Below are 21,883 nucleotides of genomic sequence, written 5' to 3' on the forward strand. Positions count from 1 at the left end.
TGGTTGAATGCCTGTATGAATTTGAGGAGCTCATTTTCCGAATGTGTCCAAATTATGAATATATCATCTAGGTACCGTTTATACAATAATGGTTTGATATCACAAGATGGAAGAAAATTGGACTCTATGTGGTGCATGAATATGTTAGCGTAGTTTGGGGCCATTCTTGTACCCATTGCCGTGCCGCTGATTTGAAGGTAGTACTGGTTGGTAAATTCAAAGCTGTTCAATTCGAGTGCAAGTCTTGTGAAGATTTCAATTACTTTTTTGCTTGGATAAGCGACAGGGTTGTGTGTGCCATACGATTCAACATGCGCCCTTACACCATCGTCATGTGGGATATTTGTGTAGAGTGAGCTAACATCCAATGTTACGAGAAATGCACCGTCTGGAATTTTCACGTCTGCTATTTCCGGAAGGAAATGGTTTGTGTCACGCAAAAAGGGCTCATGTGTGGGTGGTATGTCTTTGATTAAACAATCAATATAACTGGAAATGGGTTCCGTTAACGTTCCCGTGCCTGATATAATGGGTCTGCCAGGGTTATTCTCTTTATGAATCTCCGGCAGTATGTAAAAATGACCAGGCGCCGAATGTACCGTAATGAGTGACTTTTTAAGCTTTGAATCAATGGCGCCTTCACGTGTAAATCCTCTAGGGTTATTACAGTGATCTTTTTGTGCTCCGTGGTAGGGTAAATTTGAGGCGTTTGTAGAATTGTTTGTTATTTAGTTGTCGTTTGCCTTCCACAATGTTGTCCGATCTATTCAGAACAACAATCGCACCTCCTTTGTCTGCTGGTTTAATGACGAGATCTTCGCAGTTGCTCAACGAGAAGAGTACCTCTTTTTCTGTTTTTGATATGTTATTCATGCTTGGTTTGTGCGCCTTGTACGCATGTATAACATCTTTTTGAACCGCGTCTATATAGAGATCCAGATGTCGATCTCTGTTGGCGTCTGGGGTCCATTGCCGTCCGATCACCCCACGAAAAAGTACGTTATCCTTTTCGGGTTTATCAAAGAAATATTCCTCCAATCGTAAATTTCGTGCGAAGTTGCCTAGGTCTTTTAGGAGCGTGAATTCATAGTACCTTCCGTTGCCAGAGCAGAATGTAAGTCCACGTGATAGTATACTCAATTCTTCTTTGCTAAGTTCTTTATCGGAAAGGTTAATAACGTTTGGCTCTTTGGGGTGTGGTGGCAAATTTTTTTGAACGTGAGATGGTTTGGTATTTTTTTCTGTAAGCAGCAGTGGGTATAGCTTGTGACACATTGTCCCGCGGAAATTTCTTCCCCTTAAGTTTTTCAATTTCCTTCGTTTTTTCGTGCTCAAATACGTCGAGTTCTTTAGCTTCCCACTCTGAAAGAGAAAAGTTATTTCTTATATACCGCTCCTCGTCTGTCAGTGCGTTTAGAGTCTTTCTACAGTGTTCGATGGTGACCTTAGTTAGCTCCTGTGTGGCGTGATCGAGAATTTCGTTCAACCGTTTCATTTCCCCTTCGACAAAGTTATGCATCGATGGTGTTATCGACAAGCGCAGCCCCTTCGGAGCCGTACCCGCCAGTACATATTTTTCGAGGTTTTGCACGTGAAGTTCATGCCGTATTCTTTCGTCAATAACTTTTCTAAGTTTAAGAAAATTCGGACCCGTTCTATGGCCTAGTTCATCTGAAACGGATGGTGTTTGCCCACTCGCACAGCCAGTATGTCACATTGCACAGACGCGGCGAATAGAGCCGCAAGGTACCCGGAGGTCGTACCTGGTTTGGGTTGGAGCTCCATCCCGTTGTGCCTCCCGTGACGAGCTTGCCTGTAGACGCCTGCTGTTGGCTGCTGGTGGTTGCTGCTTGCTCTTTGATAGCAAGCAGCAACCACCAGCACTACAAGCCATTGCAGTGATCTTCATCGTATGTCACGGGGCCTGAGCCTCTTTGGCTCGTGCATCTAGCTAGAAAATATAGCCTGGTTACTACCATACCGGACGTGGTCTCATAAGTGGTGGAGCGTGCTTTGGTTTGCACATCCTCCTGCTCTACCCGTCACCCCTGGAGCTTCAATCTGGTCGACGGTTGTGCGCTCAAGCAACAGCGATGGCAGAACCCAACGCGTCCGCTGCTGCAACCGCTCCTTCTCAGCCACTTAGGCTTCACTACACTGTGAGTACCTCTCACCGAGAGCCTCCGGTATTTTCCGGCCTTCGTGGCGAAGATGCCGAAGAATGGCTGGACAGTTATTTATTTATTTATTTTATTTACAGAAGACTGCGGCCAAAAGAACAAACAGGGGGCATAATAAAAAGTGATTCACAATGTAACCTAAATAAACAGAAAGTTCAAGCAATAAAACATGTTAAGGCAGTAGAACACAGGATAACATTTGAACAAAGTTAAATGACAGAAAGAAATTGCAAATCGCAACCGGAGAATGAAAATCAAATACAACGTGAGACAGTCCGAGATCTTGAGTTGTGTGGATAAAAACGGAAAGATACATAGTTTACAAAGTCAGGATTTCCATTATCACAGAATGCTTCAAAAGGTAACGCGTTCCAATCAATGATCGTCTGAGGAAAGAACGAGTTCATGAAAGATTAGTACGTGCGAAGTAAGGTTCGAGAGTGTAGCTGTGAGTATGTCGAGTTTGTCTTGAGATTCAATTTCTTATATAACTTTCTAGACAATTGTTTAATTTACGGAAATAAAGTGAGTGTAGAAATTTCAGCCGGGCAACAGCTCTTCGGTATTGTAAAGTAGAGATATCATTAACGGCCATGATTGTTGTTGGCGAGTCATTTCTGTGGTAGGCAATAAAGATAAAGGGAACCGCCTTTTGCTGCACCATCTCAAGCTTCTTAACATCATTCTTTGTATGTGGGTCCCAAACAACACTAACATAATCTAACTTTGGTCTCGTAAAAGCATTGTAGGCCAACATTTTGATTTCTGAAAGCGGTGTTTTTAATTTGTGTCTCAAAAAACTGAGCTTTCTAGAAGCAGATTAGCATGTTTTATCAATGTGGCTTGACCATGTTAGGTGGCTTGTAATGGTGGCACCCAAATAATTATATTCGTTAACCTCCGTCAATGGACAGTTGTTGAGACAATACGTATATTTAAAACGGTGTTTCTTATTTGTTATATGCATGACAACTGATTTATCGCTATTTAATTTCATTGACCAATCTTCACACCACTTGATCAAACCAGCGTTTGCAATTATTGGGACGAGGCGCACAAACTGCACTACGTTCCTTTTTACCTCAATGACGTCGCTAAGTCCTGGTATTACAACCACGAGAGCGACTTCTCAGATTGGGTGGCCTTCACGGGGCATCTCCGTCAGGTATTTGGCACGTCTGCAGGACGCTCTGCGGTAGTGAAACAGAAGCTCGCAACCCGCATCTAGAGGACGACGAATCATATACGTCCTACATTGAAGGTGTTCTGGCTTTCTGTCGCCGAGCACAAAATGACATGACGGAGGCCGATCACATCCGACACCTAATAAAAAGTATCAACACCGTGGCATTCAATGCATTCGTTACCCAGAATCCTACTACCGTCTGGGACGTCATCCCCACATGCCAACGCCTGGACGCGCTTCATTCCATGCACCTTCCACGCGCCTCCTGCGGCGCTCGCTTTACCGGACATCATGAATTGCGAGCCCTTATCCGCACAATTGTTAGAGAGTGACTTCACGGCCTCATTTTAGGCAACCCAATCATTGAGTCTGTCTGCACACCTCCGTTCAACCTGCGTGAGATAATCAAGGACGAACTGGCACCAATGACAAGCACTGCTCATGCCCCGTCTCCTGTGCGCTTTCCAGCGCTTTCATACGCAGAATTTGCAACATGGACCCCTGCACCAGTTCCAACCGTGCCTGCGGAAGTCGGATGCGACCATTTGGCTGCGATGGCAACGCAAATGCCAAGGCCACCCCACTATTCTACATGGCGCCATCCGTGCCTCATCTGCTTCTACTGTGGCATAAGGGGTCATAGATCCTGTTTCTGCCGCCGTCGTCAGCCGAGTAATTGACGTGGTCATCCAGCCTGCGAGAGACACTTTGCCCGTAGACCCGATGAACATGATCCCGCTCCGTATGCGTCTACCTCCCGTCGGTCGCCCTCCCCACCACGGTCTCAAGCTGGGCCTCATCCTTCTCGTTCATCTTGCCGCCGTTCTTCATCACCGTTTCGGCGTACGTCATCACCCCTGCGTCCCGCGCCGATTTTTCTGGACTCGAAAAACTAGAAAGTGCAGTTTTCCGAGGGGAAACCGCTTGTTGCAGAAACGTTACAACTCCTCCGTCTCATCCAGCTTATTTACTGCCTGTTTGTGCGGAAGGCGTTTTTGTTGACGCCCTTATAGACACTGGAGCCGCCATTTCGATAATTGATCATGAATTGTGTTTTTGCCTGCGTAAAGTGCAAACTCCTTATGCCGGTCCTATGTTATGTGGCGCTAATGACAGTCCGATTTGCCCGACCGGATTGTGTACTGCTCGTTTTCTCATCGATGGAATCCGTCATCACATACAATCGGCTGTGCTGTCTTTGCGCGCTCGTCAGATAATCTTAAGCTGGGACTTTTTCTCAGCTGCATCTACTGTATTTTCGTGTGGTCGGCCCCTCATTTGTATACCGGACACTGAGTTTTCTTCTGCTGCCGATCTTTCGTCACCGATCCTTGTCACAGCTGCGGATTTCCTTCTGCCTCCTGGACAAGAACGTGTCGTTACGATCAAGTCACGAGACATTCTAGATGGTGACGCTGTGGTTATTCGTTGGCAGCGCTGCATTTTTCGAGGGATCACTATCGTATCTTGTTTAGTGTGGTTCTCACGTGGTTGTGCAAGCATCACAACATGCAACAAGACGCCATAACCACTACTTCTGCCAGAGGAGACCACTGTTGCCTGCATTAATGAAGAAGCACCGGTTTGTGTCATCACTGGTTCATTTGCTTCGTCATTCTCAAAGTGTATGCTAGCGGAAGATTCATCTTCCGCTTTCAAGGCCACTCTTTGTAAATATCTCAACCCAACGCAAACTGATGCCTTGCTAGCGTTATTATTGAAGAACAATACTTGCTTTGAAGTTTGTTCCGAAGGTCTGGGTCAAACAACAGTGGCTGCTAATCGTATTGACACCGACGGATCCCATGTCATTCGCCACCGCCTTTACCGCGTGTCGGCTTCTGAACACATGCTCATAGAAGAGCAAGTAAACGACATGCTCACACGCAACGTCATCAGGCCTTCGACAAGCGCATGGTCTTCTCCTGTCGTACTAGTCAAGAAAAAAAAAATGCCGCCATATCCACGAAGTGAATGATGATGAGTGGGCGAAGCTCCGGAAGTAAACCTGGTAAACCATGAATCCTCCGTACATTTTGCCCACTCGACTTTATTGCAACGCTCCCCCTAGCGTACGTCGCCGCACTATATCGAACGATGACACGCGCCATATGTGGCATCATTCCTATTTTATAACACCTCGCATCTTTCATAATCAACTACACGTACCGCCGTCTAGTTTATAACGTCTTGTATCTTTTGGACGGACGGACGGACGAACGGATGGATGGACGGACGGACGGATGGACGGATGGATGGATGGACGGATGGATGGATGGATGGATGAATGGACGGACGGACGGACGGACAGACGGACGGACGGACGGACGGATGGACGGATGGATGGACGGACGAACGGATGGACGAATGGACGGATGGACGGACGGACGGATGGACGGATGGACGGACAAATGGACGGACGGACGGACGGACGGATGGACGGATGGATGGATGGATGGATGGATGGATGGATGGATGGATGGACGGATGGACGGATGGACGGATGGATATGGCTGTACCCTTTAGATCGGGCGGTGGCTAGCGTAATACTTTGAACTGAACGAGAGGTGGCTACCTACAGGGGACGCACAGCCCACGCCTTACGGAGCTTCGCTCTTAAAAAGATGGCTCGGTACGCTTTTGCATTGATTACAGATCACTCTACAAAATTACTCGTAAGGACGTCTACCCAATGCCTAACATTGACGACGCTTGTGACGCTTTACAAGGTGCCGAGTACTTTTCAAGTTTCGACTTGCGCTCTGGTTATCGCCAGATTCCGATGCACGAGTCTGATAAAGAGAAGACTGCGTTTGCTACGCCAGACGGGCTCTTTGGATTCAATGTGATGCCTTGTGGCCTATGCAACGCCCCAGCCACGTTCAAACGAATGATAGACACGGTACAGCGGGGATTAAAATGGAAGAACTGCCTTTGCTACCTGGACGACAATGTCATCTTTTTGTCCAGCTTCCCACCGCACCTGGGACGGCTAGACAAAGTCCTCACGTGTTTTGCTAAGGCCAGTCTCCGGCTCAACACTACGAAGTGTCGGTTTGCCAGTCACAGCATCAAGGTATTAGGTCACGTCATCAGTAAACATGGCATTGAGCCTGATCCCGACAAAGTTGCCAGTTGCCGCGGTACTGCACTTTCCTTCACCAACCACACCCAAAGACCTCCGCAGCTTCCTTGGCTTGGCGTCGTATTTCCGCCGCTTCTTACGTGATTTCGCTACTATTGCGGCTCCTGTGCACAAACTTCTGACTACGAACACACCCTTTGTCTGGTCGGATGACTGCGAAGCCACTTTTGACACCCTCAAGCGATGCTTCACATCAGGGCCAGTGCTTCGCCATTTCGACCCTACAGCGCCTACGGTGCTACTCACTAACGCAAGTGGACTTGGCATCGGTACTGTCCTTCTTCAGCGGAACCACGCTTCCGAAGAACAAGTCGTGGGCTACGCGAGCCGTACTCTGTCACCTGCTGAGCGAAACTACAGTATCACTGAGCAAGAATGTCTCGCCATCGTGTGGTCCGTACAAAGGTTTCGCCATTATTTACACGGCTGGAATTCTCAATAGTGACTGAACATCATGCTCTGTGTTGGTTATAGTCTCTCAAAAATTTGTCGGGACGCCTTGGCAGTTGGGTACTACGATTGCAAGAGTATAACTACAGCGCCACATATAGGACGGGTTGACAGCACCAAGATGCCGACGCTTTGTCACATTGCCCGCTCTCGCAAAGTGCCGAAGTGTCACCTTCCATCTGTTCGTCACCGCCCACCATAGTGGCCAAGCAGACAGCTGCTGGTTAGAAACAGTTCGTTGCCTCGGCGGACCTTCTTTCATCCACAGATCTCGTCTCGCTTTACATGCCAATACCTACTGCAGCACAATCATCGATCGGCTCACTGGCTTATTGCGTGCTCCGAACAGCCTCCTAAGACAATAACTTGCCCGTTTAAAGCTTCTGGATGGAACATTATGTCGGCAAATTTACCATCCTCTCAGTAACTAATGGGTTCCCGTCATTCCCCGCTCACTTCGCCTGGAAGTTTTACAAGCGTTTCATGACGATGCGACAGCTGGCCACTTTGGGTTCCACAAGACTTTCGACCGCCTCAAGACTCGGTGCTTTCAGCCTGGCCTCTCCACTTCTGTCGCCAAGTACGTCGCTTCCTGCGCGTCATCCAGCACCAAAAACGTGCCACGTCTTTTCCCGCGGGGCCATCGCAACCATTGCCGTGTCCGTCCACTCCCTTTGAATTTGTGGGCATAGACTTATACGGATCTCTTTCGCTTACGCCAGCCGGTCACCGTTGGATTGTTACTGCCGTGGACCACCTTACTCGCTACGCAGAGACGGAGCTCTTCCGTCTGGGGCTACCTCTGAAGTCGCCGATTTTTTCCTTCGCACCATTATTTTACTACATGGCGCATCGCGTGTGCTTCTTAGTGGCCATGGCAAGACATTTCTTTCACATGTCGTTGCTGAAATCCCCCAGGTCTTTAACACCATCCAAAAGACCACATCAGCATATCACCCAGAAACTAATGGTCTGACTGAGTGTTTTCACCGAACTTTGTCCAACATGATCTCTGTGGACGTTCAACCGGATGACAAAAACAGGGACATCATATTTCCTTTCGTCACGTTCACATATAATTCTGCCATACAGCGTACGACAAACTTCAGCCCGTTTTTTCTCATGTATAGCCACGTACCGAATTTTGTTCTGGACACCACTTATTTGTCCACATCTTCCGTTCCATCTTAATCTCTCCCGGAAGAGTTCGCCACTCGCGTCGCCCACTGCCATGAAATCACCCGTGCCAACACTGCTACTATCCAGGACACGAGATAAATTGACATTGATGCAACGCGTCGAGTTGTCCTGTTCCACCCAGGTGACGAAGTCCTTTTGTGGACACCTGTTCGTGCACCTGGGCTCTGCGAAAAATTCCTTCATCGATATCTCGGTCCATACACTGTCCAGGAACGAAAATCTAAAGTCAGCTATCGCGTTGCTCCTGTCAACGCGGCTCCCGATCGCCGTCACCGCCGAATCGAGATCGCCCACGTCCCTCGACTGAAACAATATATTCGGCGTCCCAACCATTTCTAACTTGCTGCCCTCTTTCGCGAAGGGGAAAAATAGTGTGAGCGCTGACTATTTACTCATGTTCATCTGTATGACCAAACCATTGTAGTGATCATCATCGTATGTCACGCGGGCTGGGTCTTTGGCTCGTACATCTGGATTGCAAAAAAATAACCTGGTAACTACCGTACCGGACGCGCTCTCATAATATATATATATATATATATATATATATATATATATATATATATATATATATATATATATATATATATATATATATATATATATATATATATATAAGCATTTATGAAAACAGAATTCAATGTTACAACTAATATCAATAGGCAAGTTCTTGAAGTGAAGGACTTCTACAGGGATCCGCGCGGTAGCCCAGACAACCAGCATGATACATAAAACAGCAGTAGTAGCCCAGAGGAATCCGAGAGGCCACCAGTAGTGACAGGAAACATTTTCAAAAAGCCGTTAGGTAATGGCATTAAGCCATTAAAAAAAGCCGTCAGTGGCAGCGCTGACTTGACTAATGCAAAAAATAAGTGCCCGTTTTCTGCAATAATGGAAGCCTAAAATAATGCGTGGCAGTCTGGTATTCTAGCAGAGATCCCCGGCAGGTTTTGAAACTGCTTTGGAAAATGAACCCAGCATTCATAAAGCGGCAATTGTGGTTGCACTACTGACTACCCAGTGAACAATAACACATATGTACTCCGATGATACAGTCGTCACGTGCGGTTAGCGTCTACTTTATTTAGGCGCCAGCCAATGAAGTAGATTTACGTAGCAATGTCAACAGCTAACGTCATCTCGAGCACAAGTGGTACATATAACGCTTGTGCTTCAAGAGTTGCTAACTTCATGTTGCTGTTGTCGTTTTCACGCAACTATATGCTACTGGTTATAAAACTCATACGCGTATATGAATGTGCGTACTACGTTTGTATATACATCTGCAAAATAGGTCGGGGAACGTGAGCGATAACCACAGTCTAATAAAACTACATCGCAACGTCATTTGACTTGGTGGGTGCGCATGCGCAACCTTTCATTTTCACAGTCATATCTTTTTACTTCCTTGCAGCGCACCAAGTGTTTACATCTAGCGTTGTGCGCCAGACGTCGCTTTCCATTTTCGATCTGTGACGCGGCCAATTCGGCGGGGGCACGGTAGTGGTGAAGACTATGTGGCTCGTTATGCCTTGATTAAAAAGGTAGCGTCTCTTTTCTCAGTGCCGAACCAGTGCCACACACATCATTACGTCTCTTCTTGACACGTGCCTTGAGGAAAAGAGCGCCTGTGCACGTAACACCGAACACATTCTTGTTACGCACAACGCATTGGTTTGATCACAGCGAGGACTCATAATATTCATTTTATTTATTTACATCTATCTTGCGTTATGACTAGCGCAAAACGTTGATTTTTCGCGCTCTACTAACAACGCTTACGTAGATGCCGACATCAGAATTTCTGCGATAGCAGCTTTTAACACAGCGCGTTAATCACTGCCCTGCGTTATCCGCCAAGCGAGCCACGCGCATTTCACCACCACCGTGCCCTTGTCGGATCGAGCGCATAACGGATCGAATCTAGCACGTCACGAACGCGTTTAGAACCCGCTGCCAGTGAGTAAAAAATAATAATGTACAAATGAAAGAACGCACGTGCGCACTCACGACTAAAGATGGCGCGGCGATGCAGATTTATTGAATTACGGTCATTTCTCAAGCTCTGTGACCTATTTTTCAGGCGGGAGTACATCTCTATGGAGTAATTTCGTTAGGTATTATTCACAGTAAAAAACAAGACACTTACGTTTCCTCCGCATGCTTCCCATAACAATGATTTCCAGGGTACTTGGGTATGCCCATTTTTTGTCTAGCGCAAACCACGCGACAACCTTTCCCGGCGTGCAGATTTTCATCCGGGTAGTGACTCGATACCAGGAGGCCACAGGTCATGCTAGCCGGCATCACTGACCCCGCCTGTCCTCACCGAAGGCCAGTGACATACCCGAGCACAATGCCCGTCTGAGCCCACCTATTTTAGGCCGTGCCTCTTCACATCTTATGCTCTCAGGCTTGCGCAAGAGTTTGATGTACTGTTGTGGCAAACGGCTGTTTACTCGGGCACTTGACTTGTGCTTTTTGTTTGATAGATCTAGCATCGCAGGCAGGCGTGGTTGAACGGTCAGTGCACTTTTCCCTCATGGCCTGAAAGTTCATAATTTTCGCATGGTGCTGAATCTGCCTTTTCTGCAGCTTGTGGGAGAGTGGAGGAACCAGGCCGCAGTGTATTCGAGGGTCCCACCAGTGGAGTACGTCGCATTTCCCCAAATGACGAGCAATCTCTGGAAAGCATTCCTTAAGATGCGGGATAAGCTTGTCACGTTATTATGTGCGAACTGTTTCTTTGCAATCTAGGGACAATTTAGATGCTTCTATCTATCTATCTATCTATCTATCTATCTATCTATCTATCTTTCGATCTATCTATCTATCTATATTTCTATCTATCTATCTAATGATAGCTTCGTTACTATTGTACAGGCCTGAATCAGCATGGGATGGTGAGATCACTAAACGAATATGTTTGGCTCATCATGAAGGAAAGTTCTATTCATATTGGTAGTCTATCACCAGAAGCTGTTTTTTACGGTAATGCTGTGCGTTAAACGGCAATTTGTCCTAGTTTGGCTTGAGATTGGAGTTAAGTGTCAGGTTATTACGTTGGTATTTTGCTGATAGTGAACACTGTAAGTACTCTTCACGTGACCGCCATATGACAATACAATATAATGTTTCTCGCAAGCAGTTTGAAGTACAAATATAGCTCTGTGAATCAATACTTGTCTGCAACGCTGAATGCCTAGTTTTGATTCCAGCTCTAATCCTGATTTGCAATCTTTCTTCGCGTAATTAAAGTCTCACCAAAAACACTGCTAAAACTGCCCCACCATGGCGGTCTTGTAGCTAAAGTACTCGGCTGCTGACCAGCAGGTTCTGGGATCAAACCCCGGCTTTGGCGGCTGCATTTCCGACGCAGGCGTAAATGTTGTAGGCTCATATACTCAGATTTGGATGCGCGTTAAAGAACCCAAGGTGGTCCAAATTTCCGAAGCCCTCCACTGCAGCGTCTCTCATAATTATATGGTGGTTGTGGGACGTTAAACCGCACAAGTCAATCATCAATCAAAACACTGGCAATGCGTGCTCTACATTTTCTGCCCTCAAGCCCCATAAAGTGATAACACACATTATCTGAAGTACACAATCGTAGATGTTTGTTTCACATAAAGAGATAACAAGTATCTGTGGCTCCCAACCCTCGTCCTATGAGCTATGGTATAGAGATATGTTCACACGCTCAATAAAAAAAATACGCGTTTCGTTGCTTAATGCGACAAGTACCTCCTAATTTTTAAGCCATGACCTGTTCATTATGTTCACCACTGATCTATGCCCTTGCATGGAAATCTTAAAATCCGTAAAATAAAAGAGACGACCACGAGCACGGGCTTAGGTAGGTGGTTAGTTACGTTCTCAGAAAGGTACTTAAAAGCATTAAAAGTGCACTTGGCTTGCTAAGCAATTGTTCCCAAACAATAGCGCCAAAATTTTATCAGAAAATAGGTGAAAGCCCTCTCTTCTAGACGTATGCGTCGGGCACATACTCGTATACCACGGGGGGTAACCAATAGCTTTGCGCCGCATACAAATGGTAGTTCTAACACGAAGGGTGAGAACGGACATTGGTAATTGAAATACTATACCATGAACAAAGCCCGACGTCGGCAACCTATGTCTGAGGAATGGAATGAAAAATAAATTGTGTCATTATTTCTTGGTGCTGTCGTTGTACTGAATGGAGAGGAGACGCCCTTGATTGAATTCTGAAGGTGCCCTCCGCCGCTTATATACAAACCACCCACATTCGAGAAAGAGAGGTGTACGGGATAGTGATTGATTGATTTGTGGGGTTTAACGTCCCAAAACCACCATTTGATTATGAGAGACGCCGTAGTGGAGGGCTCCGGAAATTTTGACCACCTGGGCTTCTTTAACGTGCACCCAAATCTGAGTACACGGGCCTACAACATTTCCGCCTCCATCGGAAATGCAGCCACCGCAGCTGGGAATCGAACCCGCGACCTGCGGGTCAGCAGCCGAGTACCTTAGCCACTAGACCACCGCGGCGGGGCAGGTGTGCGGGATAGAGGTCAGCAAAGATGCCCTTGACAGAATTCCGAACGCTTGCTCCGCTGCTTGAAGGCGGTTTTAAGATCACAAGCCTAGTACCCCAGAAAACTTCCGGGCAACTCATTTACTACCTCTTAATTTCAAAACTGATGGCACGTTCTCAAGTTTTTTTTGCAAAAGTAAGGAAAATCTTTCTCTATTTTTTGCAATAAAAGGAACGGGCGTAAAGTTCAGGGGAACTTCTTATAGTAAAACTTGCGTTGGGTCTAGTTGGTACATAGCACAAAAAAAGAAGAAGTTAACTTCTTTGGCGCAAACAATACGGAAAAAGGAAAAAAAGAAGGCGAGGAAAGAAACAGATTGACGCCAAACTAACAACTGCTTTATTCTTCACACAGCAACGCATATATATGCCGAAACCACATACATTGCATGCGCACGCACAGCTTCGTATCGTATACGTAAAAATGAAAATTCCTTAAACCTTAATACATCACACCACACACCTGAAAGTACACGCGTGTTGTCAAATTACACTTGTAGAACACGATATCTTAACCAAGATGTGTACGCAAAAATTCATATTCGATGGCATGCAAAGAAACGGAAGTATCACTGATACAGTCAGCTCCGCTTTTCTTAATATGATAAGCCTCCAAAGCAAGTCTTGCATCTTCATTCCTGCTCCTGCCCAGAATCCTGTGTTGCTCCTGTACTTGTCAACATTTTTTTAGCCCATGTCGATAGGTCTCTACAAAATGTGTTTAAAGTTTTTAAGGTTTTAAGAGTTTTTAGATATGTAGATGATTTTATTGTGTTTTTAAATTTTGGCTCTGACTACAGTGATACGGTGACTGATGTTTTAAATGCTTTTAAGCAACATGGACAAGGGCTCACTTTCACGCATGAGCTGCCCCAGGAAAATGTCTTACAAGCTCTTGACCTTAGTCTAGAGGTATGTTACCGGCATGTGTGTTGGGCTTACAGTCCCCGTGTACAGAAAGAGCTGTTACATTTTAAGTCGGCCCACTCGAAAGTGGTTAAAAGAGGAATAGTCTCAACCTGCATAGATTCAGCTCTCAGAAAGTCGTGCGCTCATAAAATGCAGGAGAGTTTTGAAAATCAGGTACGCCGTATTTTGGCTGCAGGTTACCCTATGACGCTCCTTACAGCCGTAGCTGAAGCCCTGCTTCAGAAAAGGAAAACAAGAAAGAAGGCGACATGTGAACGTGATACGTTCAGGCCTGTTGTGATACCTTATTTACATAAGGTCACACATCAACTCAAGAGAGTTGCTAACAGGCATGGGGTCTCCTTGGTATTCTCTGCGCCCAACAAACTCTTGAAGTTGTGCTCCCGCACCTGCGGTAGTAGCAAAACTGGGTGCAAAATAAAACACGGTGTCTGCTTTATTTCTTGCATCACCTGTGTGGTTTATGGCATTCCTCTGGTATGTGGCAGGATCTACATCGGGCAAACGGGACGTTGCATAAACGAGCGTCTTAGGGAACATGCGCAAAAAATAGTTAACAAGGTAGACAAAGGGGCACATCTTGTTGCTCACTTGCAGTCCTGCATTGGATGTTCGCCACGGTTTCATGATACGATGATTCTGGGCAGGAGCAGGAATGAAGATGCAAGACTTGCTTTGGAGGCTTATCATATTAAGAAAAGCGGAGCTGACTGTATCAGTGATACTTCCGTTTCTTTGCATGCCATCGAATATGAATTTTTGCGTACACATCTTGGTTAAGATATCGTGTTCTACAAGTGTAATTTGACAACACGCGTGTACTTTCAGGTGTGTGGTGTGATGTATTAAGGTTTAAGGAATTTTCATTTTTACGTATACGATACGAAGCTGTGCGTGCGCATGCAATGTATGTGGTTTCGGCATATATATGCGTTGCTGTGTGAAGAATAAAGCAGTTGTTAGTTTGGCGTCAATCTGTTTCTTTCCTCGCCTTCTTTTTTTCCTTTTTCCGTATTGTTTGCGCCAAAGAAGTTAACTTCTTCTTTTTTTGTGTTTTTGAACTTCTTATAGTTTTGTAGTAGTTCAAAAGAACATTCATTCGAATATATTTTGCCGAATAGAGGAAGAAAAGTGCAATACATCAGCGGGCTATTTCCTAAAGCTGTTGTAGCCCACCGATGCTAAATAAGCACACCAGTGAACGAAACCGAATGTCATCAAGGCGCGTGTTTGTAAACAGTGAAAGGGTCTATATACACATCGCCCACGTTAAAGAGAGACGAGACGAGGCTCGAGGCACGAGATGGAAGGTGCATGCGCAGAGGGGATGTGTACGGCGCCGTCGCCAAAGCGTGACACCGAGCGACTAATAAATGCTCCTCATTTAAAAATATCGTCAACCAAGTACGAATCGTACCAAAGCATTTCGATGTAGTTCTCTACGGCACATGTAGGTGAGCGTACTTTGCCTATGCTTGCATAATCAAAAGCAAACGGGGCTTCGAAAATGTTCAATGTGGCTGCAGACCTGAGCAGTTGTTTACATGCTATTGAGATTGTAGTGTCATGTCACTTTAGATCGAGCCTTTTTTGATAAGGAGAAATTTAAGCCAGCCATTTCGCGCTGCGTGTTGCATCATTTTATTACCCCTTCCTCTCTCTTCTCAAACTCGTCCCTGGTCACTTCTACCATACATGTCGGTGAACCTCTATTCTGATGGATACCTATACGCTGTGAACAGGAATATACTGTCTAATAAGACATTGAAGCTAGACCTCCATTGTATATCTCATTCTGGGTCATAAATATACTGCACAGCTTTATATAGGTCTCTCACGCGAAAGGGCTCAGCATTTCATTGGTCTATACTGGTCTTTGAGATTAGATTTCAGCGTCACATACAGTTCGACACAACTTTTCGCCTCTCTTTCGTAATCAAGCCATACCAACGAGTGTGAAATCCTGACAGAACAATTGCTAAATATTCAACAATATATTGACAAGCATGTCCCTATGGGCGATTCATGCAGACTTTTGTTTATGAAGCGATATCTCAAAATGAGGATAACGTTCTTGAAGGTAGTTGTAGCCAATCATCGAGAGAGTCAATGTTCTACTAAAAGGAATGAGACAGCCTCAATTTTATTAAGGTATACCTTACGCAATCATATATCAGTAGCTTCCTTGATATTTATCATGTCATGTTCAGTAAAATTGTACATGTTATTCATTAGTGCATTGCACTGTGATAGTTGTTCAGACTGCATTAAAAGTCGTCACAAAAATAAAAAAGGGCTCCTTGCAGCTCGTATTCATGGTCAGAATATTATCATAAATGCCATCTTGTTTTTTTTCTTTGTTTTAGATGCCCAGGCTGTTACTAACTACACGTTTCGTCGTGTGATTAGGGACTGCGCTACTGTTTTCAAGGAAAAAGAAAAGAACAAAACAGGTAATGCTTTTAAGGCCAATATTACGCAATGCTTAGGGTGTTCCACGTAAAATCTGTAAAAACCAACAAAATATGCCAAAGCATTTTGTAGTGTAATAGAATTTCCACAGAAAACAGTTGCTATAGACATGCAGACAAACGCACACGTATACGTACCCAACACTATGACCATATTTGTGGTGCAGCCATGCATGTATGTGTTTTTAGTCGTGCTGTCAGCCCTAGAAGGGTCATTACAACATTATATAAATAATAAAACACGGTCCAATAGGAAACGTACTCTTAGAACAAACACGAACATGATTTCAATTGCTCTGCTTGCTCTTTGTAGTGCGAGAGAAAGAAAGAAGATAAGAAAAGTAGGGCTGTGAAATAGACTAAGTCCAATTCACTACAATACACAAAGAACAGCAAAAGGAGGAAAGAAAACGAACAGCCGAAATATACTTTCCGAGACCACAGCGTGGCGTCATATCTAGCACTAAAAACGCCGAATAATTGGATAGGCAAGAATAGGTATCAGTCGAACAACCATTGGAGGCACTTCAGTACAGACGGCGAGCGTGTTTCTGTTTGATATCAGTGTGCATTGTGCAGCTGTACAGTTTTTTTTTTGGTGTCCATCTCCTCACTGACCGGAAGGACCGTGAAAGGGTGGAGAGGCTCAGCCTTCCCATCACTAGAAAGGTCAAGCCAGGAGTTGGTTGTATAAACCTCCTTCTTTTCTCTTCGAACGTAATAAATTAATTTTCCCTTCGGCTCTCTCTCTCTGCCAAAAAAAGGCAGACCCCGCGTACAGTGAGAATCGATAATACACGAAGCACGAATAAGGAAGGTGGATATGTCACTAACACCCGCACAACGTTACAAGGTAGTGGTAAAGTCTGCGGTACATGACTTCTATGTCATGATTATTATGTTTTCACGTGTCATATACCTTCGTTGTCTATTATCGTCACGTGATAAGAAATTTCGGTATATGTGGAGCTAGCGAAATGGCCGCGGGCATGCTATGAGCGAAGTATGTAGTCATGTTTTTCATAAAACGCATGTCATCATTATCATGTTTGGTCGTGTCCCTTACCTTCGTCATCTGTTCGCGTCATGCAATACCAAATTTAGTATTTGTGAGGCTAGCGATCGACAAGGCCGCGAGATCAACATTATATTGCGTGGCATGTTTCCATGTTCTTACAAGACATGCGTGTCATGGTTATCATGTTTGCACCAGTCATACACCTTCGTCATCAATTTACGTCTCATAATACCGAATTTGGTATATGTGAAGCTAATGAATGGCCGTGAGCGCAATATGACCGTGGCGTGTAGTTACGTTCTTACATGACATGAATGTCATGATTATCAATTTTGCACCAGTCATATACCTTCGTCATCCATTCACGTCACGTAGTAGCAAATTTGGTATATGTCTAGCTAGAGAACGCCAGTGAACGCATTATGACCGTGGCGTGTAGTCTTCTTCTTACATAACATTCATGTGATGATTATCAATTTTGCACCAGTCATTTACCTTCGTCATCTATAGACGTCACGTAACATGAAATTTGGTATATGTGAAGCTGGTGAGACGGCCGCGAGCGCATCATGAGCGCAGCAGGTAGCCATGTTTTAGGGGCGAAGCTCTTCATGGCGTCAATTGTGCGTCATAATAGAGGACTCATAGGGCGCCTAAACGGGTAGTGGTATTATCGACGAGGAAACTTCCTTGCGCTTCCCCGGTAAAAAACATGCCGCTAGCGTGACGTGATCTTGTGCCATCGACTACTTTTCAGACAGCTCTCAAAGCCGTGGAAGCGGCTCAAGATTGTTGGTGAGCAAGACAATTGTATGGGCTCTTTAATTACTGTACTGGAGGAGTGACAAGCCCGACAGGAGCCGATACCTGCATGTTTACTTGCGATGGTAAACCTGGTACCACTCTTCGAACTACTCAACCTTATTGACGTAATAGTGTCTGCTAAGGGCACAGACAGGGAGACATGCAGCGGGCAGCAGCGCATACTTCCGACGTTTTTTGAAGTGCAGTCAGAAAAGCTCTCTGTTGGGTGGCTTAAGGGCATGTATGGCACATCTAGAGCTGCCAACAAAAGCTTGATAGTTATTGAGGGGCAGATTCGTGGTCACCCGAGCTGCATCACCGAAGTTGTGAGACTAGCATCTCTGATGCGCGGCAGATGCTTGGTCATCAAGAAGGAACTCTCAAGTATCTTTAAGTGCTCAAAACACACTTGTCTGTCTTGCACATCATTCCATCCACGAGCGGAAGGCAGTTGCTGGCCAATAGCAATCTTTTATTTTTCAGACAGCTATGGAGGGTGGCGAGAGAGTTGACGGTCTTAATTCACCTAAACATGTCGTCCCATAAGCCGCAGAACAAACGTACCGCCCAAACAGGCAACTACAATAAATTGATAGTCGAGAGCCTGGAGTTCCACAAGTGGTCGCGATGACAAAATGGCACTGTGAGGACACGAATGGTTTCCCCAGCATTGTCAAATGAGGTGCCCGGTGCCCGGTGGGGGTAGTTCGTATAGTACGCGGTGGTCCTTGTGCACATGGCAGCGGGGTTCAATGCTATGGATGCGTGCACGGCGTCCCTTGTCGTGAACTAGTAGAGGTGCAGTGGTGTGGAGCCACCGATGATGCCTAGACGCTGTACCACAACAGTGATGGCAGTTGCGGCAAGTGAATAGGTGCCGGGGAGGCATGGACGCCGTCGTCACATAAAAGATTACTGCGGCTCTTGCTTAGCGGGCGCCATGCACGAGGAAACGGAGACTTAATACTTCGTCTTCGTCAACTTCACAATTGTGGTAAAGTAAGCAGGCTGGTGCGGCTGTTCTTTATCCTCCAGTCATGTCCTTGCTAAATTGCCAGGCGAGGGCACGCCAGGGTTTGCATGTGTTGCGCTAGAGCACAAGCCTTTGAGCGTGCAGCGTGCATGTGTGTTTGTGTGAGTCAGTGTTTTAGGGGCGAAGCTCCTTAAAGCGGCACCCGTTCGTCCCTCGTAGTACGTAACATGTCTTACGCTTTGACCTCCAAGGGGGTGCCGGTGGAAGATTTCTCCTGTGCGTTGTTGAACAATAAAAAATTGCAGCGTTTGCGTTAACTAAAAGCCAAATACTTCTGTTTCTCATTCCCCATTAGCAGCCATTGGCATGTACATTAGGCAGTATCTGACAAGAAAAGGTTGCTACGTTATACTTGCTAGACGTAACCTCCTTTGTTTTAGAAAGGTTTAGCGAGCGTTGGGCCGCAGTGCCATGAATACAGTGAACTAGTATATACCATGAACTCGAGGTGGTTAAAGGTGGGAAGTAGACACGAAGCGCCAGCCGTAAGAAAGTGTGCGTGTGCCACCTCTCGTTTAGTCCTTGGAATGTCTGCTGGATGGCGGTGCTTCTATATGCGGAATATATAATGAAAAGATGTGAGATTGTTGTACTTGGAGTGTTGACTAGATGGACGAATGGACACACAGGCAGATGCAAGGACGGACGCACGGATGGCTGCACGAACGGATGGACGCATGGGCGGACGCAGGGTGGATGCACGGACGATCGCATGGACGGACGCATGGATGGACGTGCGGACGCACGTACAGGCGCACGCACGGACGGGCGGATGGACGCATGGGTGGACGCATGGATGGACGCATGGACGGGCGGAAGCAAGAACGAATAAATGGACTGATGCTTCGCCCCACTCTCTATCATCCACCCCGTGGATATGCTGTAATTTTTTATTTCTTTTTTTTTCTTACGCGCGGCCTTATTTAACGTTTTATCAGGATATTTACAGGCAGTGACTGTGACAGAACTGGCAAATGGGGGTGTTTTTGTTTGATGCAACTATGAGTACATCGACCAAACACAGCTACGTCTATATTATTTGCTTTGTATGAGAAAATAAACCATGTTCTTCCTCTTAATAATATATAGCTACTTTGATGTAGCGCCATATAGTGTTATGGTGCTCGTAGTTGAGACTGACTATCACTGACTAGCAATGTATCCTACTACTGATCAAAGGACAATGAATGAAAACTGAAGAATGAGGTCTGAAGAAACAATACAGTTGCAGCCATGCCGCCTTACTATCACGCAGTCTCCCAGAATTGATGCAAAAAATCATGAGAACAAGCCAGAAGGAATTGAAAAGTTTTCATACTCAAGAAATAATGAGCGCGGCATGCAATAAGTCTTTATCCGTCCCGCCCTCGCTATCGCATCACTGAAGAGCACCGAGCGCTACTCATTTGAAACAAGAGAGCGCCAAACCAGATGCACTGGGTCGATAAACTTGCTCGCTAGGTATACAGCGCATGCGCAGCCCTTGCCTGTATTTATCCGCCGGTGCGCTTCGCGAGCGAGTGGTAGCCTAGTCAGTGTTACGAGTTATTCTGAGTGCGCGTCAGTGTTATCGGGGTTCAAAGCATCGGTTATTGATAAAATGATCCGCGCTAAAACGCATCGGACTTCATACACGCGACGATGAATATTAGAACAATATCGCTGGAGGCCAAGGAATTCAGCCAATTTTGTTCGCGTGCTCAAGCATAACAAATGGTTGCTGAATATTGTGGAGTGCTCCTAGATATTCTAGCGCGCACTGCACGAAATTGTAGGTACACTGTCAATATTTATGAAAGGAAGCACCACATGTTGATGCCGGCAATGTTACGCAGCTGTAAACAACTGGTATTATAAAGCATATATGGCTTTTGAACGTGCATATCTGTACGTTCTGTATGTCTGCATAATTTGGACACATCTTTGGCGTTTCACTAGGGCTAAAATTGCGATCAGAGGCACCTTTTCTCTTCGGGCTCAAAATAACTTGGGTTCTTATAGTTCGTGGGACCTGCCAATTTATTTTTCTCTCACCGATGACGTAACCGATGGTTTCAATAGATGTTATGTATCACAAGCACCTTGGCACCGTAATCTTCGTACTTTGTTTTGCGTGCTTCAAATCCGGATATTTTTATCTGAAGTTTTATGGTGCTTTGTCCTCTCACATGTTATAGTGCTTAATAAATAATTTTATTGGTCATGTTAACCTCACTTAATCTGCTAAGTATGTATTTGTTTTTCCTCTTACAGGTGTAGTTTCAAGCTGGGAGCTATGGGTAAACAATCTGTTCAACACCAGCTCTGAGTTCTGCAAGAAACAATACCTAAAGGTGTGCAAATGCGACCAACCCATGCAATTCAACATGAGTGACTGTGAAAGACAACAGCACAACCAGGAATCTTTTTGATAAAAATAAATGTCTAAAAAAGTTGTTGAACATAAGAAAATGATGATTCACTGGCACTAAATAAAGTTTTGAAGTTTTTTTCAGTTGTGAAGATTATTTGTGGTTTTATTACAGAAAGAAGGAGCAGGAGCAAAAGGCTGCGAAGGCCTAACAAACGGCTCCCACTCCGGTTGGCATTCAGCATCAGCGGTACAAATGGAAATACAAAATTCATCACACAAAGTTATAATAAATTAAAGGTCAAATAAGCAGTATACAGATCAAATGATAAATAATAGATGATAAAAAGTAACATGTAGGTTAAATCAAATCAATCAGGATAAGCAGCCCAGAATACAAACAAATATATACGTGAGAAACAGTAGTAAAATACATCTAATTATAACTCTCCAGAAAAAAATTCTGACTTCAGTGAAATATTACGTAAGGAACAAGAGTGAATTGCATTATTCAGTTGTGAATTTCGCTATTGCGATACT

General features: G+C 45.2%; 1 protein-coding gene across 2 annotated transcripts in view; it reads left to right on the plus strand.

Moving 5' to 3' along the window:
* LOC142761671 (uncharacterized) overlaps positions 1 to 21,487 on the plus strand; it is a 54,931-nt gene extending 33,444 nt beyond the window's left edge. For both annotated transcript variants that reach the window (XM_075872323.1, XM_075872324.1), the window contains exons 3-4: positions 16,034 to 16,120; positions 21,247 to 21,487. In XM_075872323.1, the coding sequence (XP_075728438.1) occupies positions 16,034 to 16,120; positions 21,247 to 21,404 (245 nt within the window). In that variant the 3' untranslated portion in view covers positions 21,405 to 21,487. The remainder of the gene's footprint in view (positions 1 to 16,033; positions 16,121 to 21,246) is intronic.
* Positions 21,488 to 21,883: the final 396 nt, after the last annotated feature.

Source organism: Rhipicephalus microplus, chromosome 8 (assembly GCF_043290135.1).
Source record: "Rhipicephalus microplus isolate Deutch F79 chromosome 8, USDA_Rmic, whole genome shotgun sequence".
Lineage (NCBI taxonomy): Eukaryota > Metazoa > Arthropoda > Arachnida > Ixodida > Ixodidae > Rhipicephalus > Rhipicephalus microplus.